General features: G+C 41.2%; 1 protein-coding gene across 1 annotated transcript; it reads right to left on the bottom strand.

The window, feature by feature from the left end:
- Window positions 1-1,501: 1,501 nt before the first annotated feature.
- On the bottom strand, window positions 1,502-12,232 carry GPA33 (glycoprotein A33). The gene is made up of 7 exons (XM_051613064.1): window positions 12,190-12,232; window positions 7,749-7,900; window positions 6,601-6,811; window positions 5,885-6,043; window positions 2,893-3,006; window positions 2,256-2,382; window positions 1,502-1,583 (listed from the first exon to the last, which is right to left on the bottom strand). The coding sequence occupies exons 1-7, from the start codon at window positions 12,227-12,229 to the stop codon at window positions 1,502-1,504; spliced, it is 885 nt and encodes a 294-aa protein (XP_051469024.1). The 5' UTR covers window positions 12,230-12,232.
- Between the last annotated feature and the right edge of the window lie 2,156 nt (window positions 12,233-14,388).

Below are 14,388 nucleotides of genomic sequence, written 5' to 3'. Positions count from 1 at the left end.
ACTTCAGATTGTTAATTGTCGGAGGTTCAGGCAAAAACTCCAGTTGTTGGTCTTTGCAGTTGTTATTAGTACAATTGAGTAAGTATATTTGAAGTACCATGTAAAAAAAAACGGCAGTAGAGAAAGCAAGCCAGAACAACAGCTCTGATAGTCTGATTTGCATAGTTCAGAATCTAGAAAATGCTGCTCATGTGTGGGAGGATTGCTGGTTCTTCTTTAAAGTTATATTTTAGATTTTTGTTCCAGATTTAAAAGTAACTCCTTGGGGGTAAAAAGGGTATGTGGGAGGCATTGCAGTGAGTTTCTGAAACTCCTGAAGTCAAAGTTGCAATTGAGAGCTTTGAAAGGATAAATGCTGTAGTTTCAGTCATTTATCAAACATGTCTGTTTTATTATTAAAAACTAACCAACAAAACAGCTCTTAATTAGCTTTAATATCATATTGACAATCTTTTGGACAGTCAGTCCGTTCTCTTCTAAAGATAAGATGCTAGTGATGGCAGTTCTCAACATTTGAACATACAGTGCTTCTGATTAAATTGTCACAATTTTGATTAAAAAGGTACTTTTCTTAATTTTCCTCCTTTCCTCCTTTTTTCTTTCTTCTTCTTTTTCCCCCACCTCTTCTTTTTATTAAAAATGTACTTGCTGTGTACATGCTCCCACACTGTCATTTCTTCAGAAGCAGCAGCAGGAGCAATGGACTTTTTCTGACTTACCCATGCAACAGTTAGGAGGAAAGATAATGTAATGAAAATTAGTATTTAGAAACACTCTGAGCTGGAACTCCTAAGTTCTGGAATCTGACAGTATATAGGCTACTAGACTGTTTGTAGCTCTTATCAGCTGCCAGTAACAAATCCATCTAATTTCCTACCTTATCCATTCCACTAGTATGCATTGTTGTTTCAAAGAGGAGACTTTCATTGGTCATGTGTGAATTTTTTCCATATTTTATTTATAAGTGCATGTATAATATATACAAAAACCACATTTAATAAAATGTCCTTGAAAATTGGCCTTCTTTGGTCTGCTTAAAATAACTTCTATACTGGACAATGCTGTAAGCCTTGATACAGTGTAAGCCCAACACCATAAACAAGACCACCCTTTCTCAGTGACTTGCAGTTTTTGACCTTGAAACCTTCTGGGGATACAGAAGCAACTCTTTTATCCAAATATACCTGATTGGCCTATTTTTTCAGAAGGTGGAAAGTCTAGAAGAGTGATTATTTTGGGGCATCTGGGTAAAACAGTGCTTCACATGCATTTTTCTGGTATGAAGTTATGTATCAGTACCCACTGTACATTAAGCACTTCTTTCCAGGGAGACAAGGATATTCTCTTCCAGAATATCTGAAGACAGAGCCATTAGCTTTCATTTTGTTATTAAAAAAACCCACACCTTCCTGCAGTAAGAAAAATTAATTGATTTCTTTTCCACAGTGGTGTATGTGCCTCAGCAAATCCTGAAGATGGCATTGGCTTCCTGCTTCTTTCTTCATACATGTTCAGCATCATCCTCTGCGCTCAGATTCCTTGTAGGCATCTCCCTGGAGGGTTCATTTCTCTCTTCTTGCACCCTAAAAGTGAAGAGTAAAGATGTTCAGTAAAATCAGCTAGAAATTTTACTGAATGGTTTTAGAATGTGGTAAGCTGATCTGGAAGTGTACCAGACTGAACTCCATAAATGAAGTCTTGCTGGTGATGCAAGAGGCACGCGAGATACTTTTTTTTAATATATATTTTTATATATAGAGAAAGGATGACTGGTGCATCTTTTCTCATCCCACTTTACTTCCAGTGGTCTGTTTCCATCATGACAACAAAGAAAAGGTTTCTATCTTGGAGTGACAGTTCTGACTACCAACCCTCATAGTGATTTAGGCTGGCAAGGACAGAAACAGCCATAGGGACCGAAATAAATGAGAAACAGTCTGGGCTTTGTTTATCAAGTAGCTGTGCATGCTTGACTGACTTGTGCTTACCAATCCAATTCCAAGGTTTGAATGTTTGGATTCTATTCCAGAGACCACAAAGGTGTTTGGTAATACTGGGCATATTCTGTGAGAAGAGGTGGGAGCCACTAAGGTAGAAACCAAAAGAAGAAAGCAGTGCACACTTTCCTTGGTTTCTTTTGTTTTCTCCCACGCTTTCCCCTCTTTTCCCATGCTTTCCCCTCTGTATGTTAATGCTGCAGGGAGAACATATACCCTTCCTATGTTCCATTCTCTTTTCTAGAGAAAGGTACTTACGTCATCTCATAGTTCTTCTTTTCCTTGTCCTCCCGACAGCAGCAGCAATAGGCTAAAATACCAATAACTATAATTGCAGCAACAGCTCCACCAATGATGCCAGCATAAAGAGCTATGTTCATGGATGCTATACAGGAAGAAAAGAATTACCCTTTTGCAGTGAGAAAAAAAATCAAATGCTATCAGCACAATCACTGGACTTCAAATCCCACCACCAGATGTCAGATCTCCTACCAGATCCGGACTGAGTGGAAGTCAGATTTATTTGACTACAGCAACTAGAAATAATTCTGTACTGGGTAGGTGGTAAGTCTGCAGGAGCCATTAGTTAGATAGTGAGAGGGAGGAGCCTCTGGATGTGAACAACTGCTGTGCTTTGTTGATAAGAGTTTAGTTTCAGACTTTGGGGTCTCAGGCCTATCTCACACTATACATTTTTTTGTCATCTGTGAACTAACCCTATGAGTTAGTGCTCTATGAGCATTTCAATCAATGCGGCGAGTCTGTCTTAAGAAAAGTGTGCTCTTTTTTTGAAAGAGAGCAGAGTTTTATACTTCTGTCTGCATTGCCTCCTTTCTCACTTAGCTAGGGTACTTTCTCTGGTACTGCTCTTCTAGAAAATAACCCCATCTCTTACGTGGCACAACGCTGACTGTCATGTTGCAAGATTCCTTTCCCACAACGTTTGCTGAAGTGCATATGTAAAAGCCGGAGGTATCCGCCGAGATGTTCTTCAGAGTTATTTGTTGCCCTGTTGTGAAACACAAATCCAGTCCAAAAAAGACAAGAATTAAAGCAGGGAAGGAAGTGAGGACAGCAGCCCTTCAATTCTATCCCAGGGTAGTGGGAGTGATGAGAGGTTATTAAAGCTGATGGATTGCTCTGTCTTGCACAGGAGCTGCCATGCTAGTCCCTAGGTTTTAGTGTGATTTGTGGGAGGACAAACGGAAGTGTGCTGTTTGGATTACAGGGAACATGTGGCATTTGAACATTCCTTTTAGGAAGAAAATCGTAGGTGGAGGGTAAAGAAGTATGTGTGTTTAGTGAAAGCTTGTTTTGCATTGGATTTTGTTGAGAAATAGAAGATGGCTGAAACCAGCATCTGGCTTTGAGAACTGGTCATCTGATGAATTAACTTGTAAAACAACAAAAAGCTCTTCAGTCATCCAGCTCCTCAGATTTCAGATCTGAATTGTTTAGCAGTGGGGAAAAAGCTTTCTAGTCCTGGGGAGCCCATGCAGGCTATGAAAATAAATGAAGGAAAAGAAATGCAGTAACATGGCATTGCTATGACACTGATGTTTTCTGTCCAACCCAAGAGAGCTCAGAACCATGTACTAAAGCTTAGCTGCCTGCTCAAGCACTCAGTTTTTGTTTGTTACATTTTGAGCTGCTATTTCTATGTGTAGTCCACACTTTGTGCTTGTGAATTACTGCTAAAAGTCCAGATTCCTGCTCTAAAAGCAAAAGGCTCTGAATACTTTACAGTGACTTTCCTTTTTTATTTTCCCAGTGATCTCACTTATTTCCAGCCCACTGTGGGAGTGCGATTCTCTTTAGTCTCTGCTGGTGCCTAGTGCCAGATAGTAAAAGAGCATGCTTTTAAATTTTATTTTAGTCTCTACATACTGCCCATGCTTACTTTTTTCTTTCTTTTTCTTTTTCTTTTCCTCCAGAGTGATGTCCATAGCTGTCAGCATTACAGTCTATTACAGGGCTGTAAATCCTATACTAAATCAAAAGTACTTGATTGGTGAGTAAAATGGGGAAAAAAGCAGGGCAGATACTATCAGTTTTGGAGTGGCTCCTAAGGGAATTCTGCATGCTCTGTAGCACTGGGACTTGCTTAGCACAAAAGGAAATTGCTTGTAGAGTGTCCAGCTAGCTTTGGGGAGAAGGGGACAGTCAGCATACCATTTGGACATCCGTGCTCTGATAAAAAAGAAATGAGGTGGAAATGCATCAGAAGAGCCTGATGTCCCAGTGAAGAACAGAGTGATGGCAGAAGCAGGCAGCAGCTGCTTCCAGAAAACAACAAATGCCGGTGTGTTCAGGGTCGTGTGTGATGCGTTGGCACCACTTAGTGGCCAGTCAAATAAGTAAGGTTTGTGTGTGTCCCTGGTGATATTTCGTCTTTTGCGTAATCCATGCAAGAATCGCAGAGTGGGTTGAATGTCCCATTGAGTCTGCTCATACCTAGTTTACCTCCTCAGCAATTCTACAGTAGCTTAAACCGAAGAAAGGTAGGTTCAGATAATCAGTCTTTCTGGAGCTGAGTATACCAGGAGGAAACAAAAGTTGTTTAAAGGAATAAATCTGAGTCCTCTGTCACTAGTACACTTCAGAGGCTATTAAATCCTCATTTCTGCGTGACTAGTTCTACAAAAAGTTCCATCGTGGAAATTCAGTTCCCTTTTGTTGGTTTGTTTGTTCAGATTCTGATTTAAAAACTGGGGCTTCTGCAACAGTCCTAAAGAACCAGAGGCCTCTCTTATGCTGAAAGCAGGAATAGTGTAACTCTTCCAGACACCACCTTCCTCTAGGTGAGGAGTCACATCTGGAATGAAAGTAGCTTCTGTTGACCAGCAATTTGTGTTTGCAGCCCAGAAGAGCCAACTGTGTCCTGGGCTGCATCAAAAGAAGCATCAAGGGAGGTGATTCTCCCCCTCTAACCTGCTCTTGTGAGACCCCAGCCGGAGTACTGTGTCCAGTTCTGGGACCCCCAAAATGAGAAGGACATGGAGCTGTTGGAGTGAGTCCAGAGGAGGACCACAAAGACGATCGATCAGAGGGCTGGAGCGCCTTTCCTATGAAGACAGGCTGAGAGAGTTGGGGCTGTTCAGCCTGGAAAAGAGAAGGCTCCAGGGAGACTTCATAGCAGCCTTCCAGTACCAGAAGAGGGCCTGCAAGAAAGCTGGGGAGGGACTTCTTACAAGGGCAGGCAGCGATAGGATAAAGTGTAATGATTTTAAATGAGAAGAGGGTAGATTTAGATTAGATATTAGGAAGAAATTCTTTAGTATAAGGGTGGTGAAACACTGGCCCAGGTTGCCCAGGGAAGCTGTGGGTGCACCCTCTGTGGAAGTGTTCAATGCCAGGTTAGGTGGGGCTTGGAGCAATCTGATCTATGGAAGGTGTCCCTGCCAATGGCAGGGGGTTGGAACTAGAAGATCTTTAAGGTCCCTTCTAAGACAAACCAGTCTGGTATTGCAGCACCAGCTTTTGTTTGCCTTCACCACAGAAAGTGACTTGGTCATCATTGGGTGAGGTGGGATCTAAAGACACACCAATTAGAAACCCACATGTTATTCCATATGTTATGCCCCTCCTTGTGCTCAGCAATTGAGAAATAATTCTTTCTGGCTACTTCCAGAGTGAGCCAGCTTTCTCGCCAGGTGAGAGCTGAAGTGAAAATCTTATTGACCTTTGTTAGTTTGGGTGATAGTCTTCTTCTCCCTGCTGAGTTATACATGAGTGTGTCTTGTATCAAAAGGACAACTTTTCAAGTTCCTGGTTAGAGAACTTCCTAGAAAAAGCTTTTAAGTGTGTTTTTGTATTTGCATTTCAAAATGTTTCCAACCCAGATCTGCAGAGAGCTCAAAGACTTGATGCCTTTGAACTTGCCATACCTTCTGTTGTTTGCAGAACACGGGGCTCATTTTGCACATTGAAGCTCTGCCAGGTATAGCTGGGCTTTGGGGAGCCCTCATGAGAAACGCAGGTCAGATTGATTGTCTGTCCATATTCTGCTGTCCCTAGAATCTTGCATTCTGGTTTAGATGGTGCAACTGAAGGAAGAAAAAAGGAAGGAATTGCATTAATCAGAAGTATTTTTTTGTTTCAACCAATCTCCTGCACCTGTAGTTTTTATTCTTGTTAAACAGAGGTTGGTCTTGCACCTACTGCCTTCTTCTCAAAGGAACTGGAGTGCACTTGTCTGCAAATTGTTTCTCCTTTCTTGGCATTGGTCAGCCAAGAAGAAATTGGAAGATGCTTTTTTTGGGATATGTCTAATAGTGTTGGGTAACTCCCCTTCGATAACTGGAGTATGACAAGCCACAGGGGGAATAAGGAATGCTTTGTAATGCAGGAACGGTTATTAGGAAAATGAATTATGCAACTCTTAAGGCTGTTTTCTACAGTCAGGTAACTAGGGGAGTTGGGTGCTCTAAACCTTCCACCCTCCTTCCACAGTAGCAGGAAAAGACCAAAGATGGAATTGTGGATTATGACTTCCTGGAAGGTTTTTTTTCTGTTAGAAAATCTATTACTTAAAACAATGTGGATATTAGAGGAAGGACAGCGTTTTAACTAATGGATCTGCTGTTTTCTCCATCATGCTTACCAAGGACTAAAAGAGCCAAGATTGCAGTCTGCCTGGGGGGGTCATACCGTAGACGGACGCTGCATGCATATGTCCCGTTGTCTTCCATGGTGACTGCACTGATGGTGATACTGATGTCCCCCTTGTCTACGTCACCACTAAACTGTATGCGGTTTTCATAGCCCTTGCCATACTGTACAAGTCCATCAAAATACCTAGTGACAGCATCATCCTGATAGAGACGGAGGGAAAATGATCAATCTTGGTTTCTTCTGTACAAATGTACTACCTAATTCAATGGATTAGCCTGCTCTTAAGAGAAGAACAGCTTGGAAAAGAGGGCCTTAGGCTGCCCCAGTTTGCCAAAAACCCAAGAAACACAGAAACTGAAAAGGCTCTGGGTTTCTGTTTGGAATGTCCGTCTTCTGCATTATCTGAAGGCAGAGACAACTGATTTCTTCTGCTGGGGCTTACTCGCCTTTCCATGACAGGACAGAGTGAGACTTGTCTGAGGTCGGTATGTCAATCAAATTCCCCTATGATTACAAAAACTCCCCTGCTTTCTTTCAGTAGAGATCTTCAGAGAAGAAACCCTTGGCAATTACTGCAAGGAGATCTCCAAAAACTGCTTCATTTCTCACTAATTTCTAAGAAGTCAAGGAGAACCGCAGAGGTCTCTTTAACTTCAGATACTCCATGTGAATGTAGACCTCAGGAATCTCTCCATGTACTATAATAATAAAAACTTTTTATATAGTATCAAAGATATGTGTGTGTGTATATATATATATATAAAAATACATATCTATAATAAATATAGTTAAAACATATTTAAAGTATATACATCTTTTTTTAAAGTATCTGAGCATTTCACCTGTGTTAATAGATGTAAACCCACAACATATTCAGTGATGTACCCTCAATACACAGATGCAAGACCAAGAGAGAGAAAAGATAAGGATGGGGGCTTGCTTGGTATCATGGAGTAGATCTGGGATGAATTGCATCTAGAATCAGAGCTTCTGTTTGCATAGGTCTGAGATTAAAGAAAGTCTTGAAGGAATCTTTTTCTTCCAGCACACATTCCCACCCACAATCCTGCTTCCATCTTTCCTCCCACCCTCCTCTTGAATGCCCTATCACATGTTTCTTTATCCAACTTGATTTACCGCACTATTGATTTTTCTCCAGACAACGAAGTCTCCTGTGCTAAGAGAAACCTCAGTTTTAAAATGACAGCGGAGAGTAACGTTGTTCCCTCGTGCCACCTTTGTTTCCTTGTCAGGTGCTTCCACAGTGAGGGTGTGAGCAGTCACGAGAACTAGGAAGAGAATAAATTCTGCAGTAAACAAAATTAAAGACATCTGGATTCCACGTTTTTGTCTCTTTGGCATTCTTATATGCCACAACATCCCCACATCTCTGTCAGCCATGACATTCCCCACTGAGCAAGAGGTGATACATGCTGTGGCTGATTACCTATAGGAAATTGCTGAACAGGATGGCTAAGAGCTAAATTCTCCTTCCTGTTCCTTGCTTCCCTCTCCTTTACCTGGACATATATTGCCATGGAGTATATAGAGGTGTTTGGGTTGGTTTTTTTTCTGACCTCTCTTTCAGTGTGACTGACAGCATTTGACAGTTCTAAATGTACAGAGGCAGATAGATAAACAGATAATGCAAGTGCATCAGCAGTCTTAAGGATTCAGGCTAAACTAACAAATTGATATTGTCAAATTTCAAGGATCAGGAAAACTGTCAAATAACTTGCCTCAATCCATGTCCACAGAGAAGAGACATTTTGTGCTAGGGAATCAAAACTTGTTAATGTAATGCCCTGAAAAGAGAAAAATCTAGAAAAGCAAAGAACTCGGAAGAAACCAGAGAAGAATAACTACTCATTTTAAAAAATGAGTAGGGTGGTAGTCCACTTTCCACAAGAACTCCTGTAGCTCCTGCCTGTGGAGCATGGGAATAGCTGAGAGTTGAATAAAACAGAAATCCCTCTGTGCCCTGCTGAAGCACGCAGGGCACAGGGTAGGTGTTTCTTGAATGCTGTATTCCATTTGACTTGATGCTTAATTCATCATACCCAAGCATTAGCTAGTGGCAGGTGTTTGTTATGTGCAGAACTGGGCTGGAGGTTTAACTGCCCTGCTGTAGATGACCTTCATGCCTGTGGGAACCTATGTTTAAAAATGCCTGCGCTTTCTTTACAGTTTGTTGGTTTTATTTTAATGACAGCAGACTGAATCATTTTGGGGAAAAAAACCCACAAACAACAAAACAAAACTAAGTCTGAAACCAGTTAAAAAGAGTGCAGGGAGGCAAGAAAGAGAGTGCAGTTCAGAGGTGCTGCCATGGTTCAGTAAGGAGGGAAGTGAAGGAGGACAGAGACCAGAGATGCACGTTCCTCCTGAGAGGGACACGCTGTATGTGGTGGTGACAGTTTGCTTCTGAAAGAACCAGGCTGAGTCAGTGTTCCCTGGAGAGGATTTGACTATAAAATTGCCATCTAGCAAGCTTTGGGTCTTCATTCTGCAATATCTCTGTCCAGATTAGATCCATAAGGAAATGTAATATGTAGAGAACAACGGACATCTAGATTCCACCTTGAGTTGCAAACAGACTGTGAATACGTGTTTTTTTAGTCAGAAAAAGACCACAGTCACATGCATTAGGTCAGTAAGCCATTGCAAAGCTGAGCGCTACCAGATCCTTGACTATAAAAACAGTGAATGATAGTGTCCCTTGGAAAATCACAGCATAGGGACCCAAAAGGTTTTGTTGTTGCTGTGCTAGGAACCTGCTGGTAGCAATTCAGGTCCTTGCACAAGGTAACACCAGATGGTTGGCATGGGGATTTGCTCTCCCTCAGGAAAGGCAAAAGTCTCTGTAACAGCTTCCCAGAGCCAGTCTGTTGTCCACAGCAAATGGTCCTTCAAGTATCTTCCTAGAAATAGCCTGTACTTATAGAACTCCTGCATGTTCCCTCTCCTGAGAGGAGTTTGATGGGAATTTTCACAGCTGCCCAAACTTTTTCTCCCCTGCACCACTTTTATTTGCTGCCAGGCAGGGATGCCCTCCCTTCCACAGCTGTCTTCAGAAGCATCATTAGACATCTTCAGCAGGAGTATGAAGATTGCCTTCTCAGGTTGCTAGTGCCCTGGGTGAGGAGAGGCAGCCGACAGACCAGAGCAGGATGTTTTTAGCGGAAGTTGCCACCTTTCTGAGTTTCCCATCCCGTAAGCCAAGTGGGTTTGTGGTCTTGCACCGTCAGTCAATCAAGTGTGCATTTTAGTCTCTTCCTCTGTGACATGGGGGTAATGGTTTCTGTTCTCTCAGGGATTAATTCATTTATAGCTGCTGACAGCTTTGAGAAGGAAGGCAAAGCATTTCTAGCAAGGTTTTATGGAAGCCACTCCCAGGTCTTTCCCTGCTCTGGAGCACCCAGTACAAGGGCCATGTTTGTCTAGCTTCAGGGCTCTTTCTGACTGTTTTTAATCATGACCTATAAATGAGGGGCAGTTATGAAAGCTTTCTCATGACTGGGTAGACAAGTTTTCCTGCATTTAGGTGAAAAGCACCACTATCTGTACTAGGAGATGGAGCAAAGCCCATTTCCTGATGCTTTTAACACTCAGAAATAGGTTCCACCTGTCTGGGGTTCACTGACAGGTTACTAAATCAGCCCTGAGGCAGAGTATGCCCAACCCTAAGACTTCCCCTCAGAAATGCTTTTCTTTCCTCCAATTGCATGACTCAAATCCTACAATAAATGAGATCTTTGTTTTTTTTTTCCAAACATGTCTTCAGTGCAGAGTCAGGGAACAGCTGAACCAAACCCCATGTACAAGAGACACAGCCTGTAACAAGTAACACTGCTTATTCATCTGTTGCTGTCAACCTCATGCTCAACTTCTTCTGATGCTCTCCTGAAATCTCCTTCTGGCTCCCACTCCTCCCATGTTAGGGCTCCTCCTGACTCTGGGGGAAGCTGCACAGTTTCTGAGATGCCATTTACTCGTCCCAATTTCTTCCTTTCCCTTTCTCCCCACAATTGACTTCTTCACAAAGTCATCAACAGCCATCTAGTCACAGTCAGCATGTCTAAAAATTGGGGGTTATTCTTGAAGGGTTGTTTGTTTGTTTGTCTAAGAAAAAACAGAATCTATCCAAAGTAGAGCTGAAGGGATGAGAGGGCCAATTCTGAAACAACTTCAGAAAAGGAGAGAGGGCAAATTGTCTCTACAGTACTAGAGGAATGGCATTACCTAGATTTAAGTCTTAGAATTTATTTGTGTGTGTGTGTGTTATTAATTAGTACATCTATAACAATTCAAGAGTTGAGAAATTTTTTATCTCCTTCTATTCAACCTAAACGTCTGTACTTGTACAAAAGAAGAAGAAAAAAATCAAAATTACATGCCTACTTTGACATTCCTTACTGAGTGTTAATCAAAACAAAATGAAAGACAATTAATGGAGCTGCAAAGAGTTAGAGGAATATTTTGTTTGCTGAAAAAAGTGAGATTCTGATCAAGCAAAATTGTTATTGCTGATTTCTCTTGATAGATTTGGCTAGTGAGAGAAGTCAGAAAAGTGGAAATGTCTTACTTCAATTTTACAAGGAAATGGTATTTTCAGTATTTTAACACTAAATTATTACCATTTGAGTCCTGCCCAAATAGACTAGAAAAGCTTCACCCAACAGACGTATTTCTGCTCTGAATAGTTTCCTATCTATAACTTGGTTAGCGTGAAAGGTGAAAATTATGAAAAAGGAGAATGAATACCAACGGTGTTACACAATTTACATTATGATCATCAAATTATAACTAAAGTAAAATTTGTTGCATATGGAGCACATCCACTTTTTCTAAATATGTTAAACTTTGTGAATTTCCTTCTTATGGGTCCTGTTGCTGAAATGAGGTTTTCAGGATTTCTGGTTAAAAGAAACCTCAAGTGATTTCCATGTGAGTAGCTTTGTTTGAAGCCTGGAAGAAGGTGTAGGAGCATTGGTATGAGAAGAGAAGACCGGTGAAAAAGCAGTAGAACTGAGATTGCAGGCACTGGGAGGCAGAACAAGAAAGGGCAAGTCTGATGAAGGCCAAGGGCTGATTTATGTGTGTTAGTGGGGATTATTGTGCATCCCCTTAATGTGAATAATATAGAGACATCACAAGATGTATCCAAGTACATACAAATAGTATGATTTAAGCTTACAGAAACATACACTACATGCTGATTTATGTATGAAAGAATAAAACCAGGAACTCTTCCACTTCCAGTTGAGGAAGTTTCTTCTTCGGAGATAAACACTGTATTTAACAGAAGCCAGTGAAACTATTTAAAAAAAAAAACATTTTCCAGCCTCACGAATAATAGGATTATTTTCCTGTTCCTAACACTGTCTTGTGGCTTTAGGAGATGTCTGTGAGTCTAGACATTCAGCACGGAGATGGTAAACACATCTGACTGGTCATAAACATGAAGGAACTTTTGCTAAACGAAAAAGAAACACACAAAGTCCACTGGAATACCTGGACTTTGCAGTGCTGTCTCCCTCTACCCAACCCTGGACAACATAACCATATTAGTACTCACTTGCACTGAAAACGAACAGCCAAAGTCTTTTCATTGCCATCCTCTTAATCTCTCCTTTGTTTCACCTCAAGGTGGTCTTCCTTGTAATCCGTAGGTGGCTGGATAAGTAATAGGCTATAGCTGAAGGGCTGCTTCACAGTGGCATCACAGGTTCACTTCCTCAGTCTCTACTTTATAAAGTTTCCTCTCCAGTCTGCCACTCCCCTCCCAGAAAGAATGACAAGGCAGGTCACCAGTAGGCTTTGACATTGCTTGCAGTATCAAATGCTGCTCTCTGCCTCAGGGCAGAGAGGAGACTTGTGAACTCCTTCCCCAGTTGTGAACTTTATTCCTCAATTAAACTGCCTTTCCCAGTTTCTCCTGGCACGCAGGTGCAAAAAGCAAGAGAAGAGGGAAACTGAAGGGTGTGGTGACTGGGAGTGTGCAATACAACAGCTGAAGTCATGCATATGATGAGTCTAACTAGGGGAGGATAAGCCTCATTCATCTTATGTCTTTACTAAGGGAGCCTAGGTCCAGAGTTAAAAAGGTATTGAAGCTTTTCACAAAGCAGGCAGTGGCCACATCCAGGCTTCAAGGAACTGAGGTGCTTAATTCCACTTACTTTAAATACCTGTAGAAGTATGCAATTTATGAGAATTTGATGACTCATGCACTATCTAAATAAAAGTGAGATGCATCTCAGCTAGGTACTTATCTGCTTATGCCTATGCTTAACTGTCCCAGTGTGTGGCTTACACAACAGCTGTATATTCCAAAGGTACCTTCTACCTTTCTGAAAAATTGCTGGCTTCTGGCATGCTAGCTGGGTATCTGTTGAGGCATGCACAGGGAAAATCCACCCACTGCTCACATATTCTGGATGGGCATTTGGACAGCAGAAAGAACTGCTACTATAATTGACTGAAGAATAAAAGGACTGATGGCAGCTCAGGCAATACCTGACATTACATTTAATGGAGTACATATGGCTGGCTTGTCTTTGAAGCTCTTCACTACCAAGAGACAGCAGGGGAACTCTCCTGGGATAGTGATCTACGCTCTATTTCTGGCTATTTGAGAGACAAAGTCACTTTTAGGGTGTGAGTGATCATTTTAGACATCTTAGATGAGGACTTCATGTCTTCAGACATCATTTTCAGATTAAATTAATCATACTCATAATGCAGTGATAATACTGCTGAATTCTGTTTTGATTATTGAAAGAGGCAACTTCATAAGTTGACGTCTACACTGGAGATACCTGTTTTTAATCCAGTAAAGCAGACCTGAATCTTCATCTTGTGCTGACCCCATCCTTGCCTGGTAAACCTGCCAAAAGCCATGCTAATGACTGTCCTTTTGTCTATATGGTAGTTGTTCAAAACACCTGCAAGACAAAGAAACTTATGAGTGACTGGAAATCCAATCCCTCTGATAGAAAGGACATTCTATATTTCTGTGCTTGGTGTAAAACCTCAGTTCTCTTCAAACAAACTGCTAGCACAAAGCAAATTAAAGCACATCAGAGTACAGAAACTGTATTCTTTGGTGACCTTCCAACTAAGGACAACCATCAGAAAAATCCATCCTGTTGTATGGGTCTCATCTTCATAGGCATTAGGAAACGCCAAGGACCCTGCAAAGTGAAGAGTGCCTTTTTGCAAAAACAGCTTGCTAACCTCTAAATGCTAACTACAAATTACTTAAAATGTAAACAGAAATGGAGCAAGGTCAGTCGTCTTTGACTTTGGAGGCCACAAGTATGAGGTTCTTAAATTTTTACCTCCTTTAGAGACTGTAAGATCTTTGTGACTTTATCTCACAGCCTCCAGGGAGAGACGTGTAGGATCTTTATTCTACTTTCCACACTTTTAATTTTGCTCCCATTTAATATTTTCACTGAATCTGATGAACAGAGATAGTGACAGAAATGTTATCACTGTACACCATCTGCCCATACTTCCTCTGGTAATTCTCAGTTCTTTACATAACAGCTTTGAGTATTCACTGGAAGAACTTGGTTACAGACCCTGACAGACATATGGTAAGCTTGCTGTTATCCTCTTCACAAAAAGTGAAGTTTATACAGTGTTTATGCAACTTCTCTTCCCTTTCTTCTTTCCAATAATTTCAAAACCCATTTGACTAATTTCAGCCAAATTTGACAGATGGATAGTAGTCTTAAAGATGGGAAGTTCTTTTCAGTCTCATAAAAAT

This window comes from Apus apus, chromosome 1 (assembly GCF_020740795.1).
Source record: "Apus apus isolate bApuApu2 chromosome 1, bApuApu2.pri.cur, whole genome shotgun sequence".
Taxonomy (NCBI): domain Eukaryota; kingdom Metazoa; phylum Chordata; class Aves; order Apodiformes; family Apodidae; genus Apus; species Apus apus.
This window is presented reverse-complemented; position numbering and strand designations above follow the sequence as displayed.

Excerpts from the sequence above, each read along its gene's own strand:
- GPA33 (XM_051613064.1), bottom strand. The coding sequence starts at position 12,229 with ATGGCAATGAAAAGACTTTGGCTGTTCGTTTTCAGTGCAA. Across the intron at positions 7,901-12,189 it reads GCTGTTCGTTTTCAGTGCAA|TTCTCGTGACTGCTCACACC; the intron begins GTGAGTACTAAT and ends TTCTCTTCCTAG. Across the intron at positions 6,044-6,600 it reads CTTGGCTCTTTTAGTCCTTG|TTGCACCATCTAAACCAGAA; the intron begins GTAAGCATGATG and ends TTCTTCCTTCAG.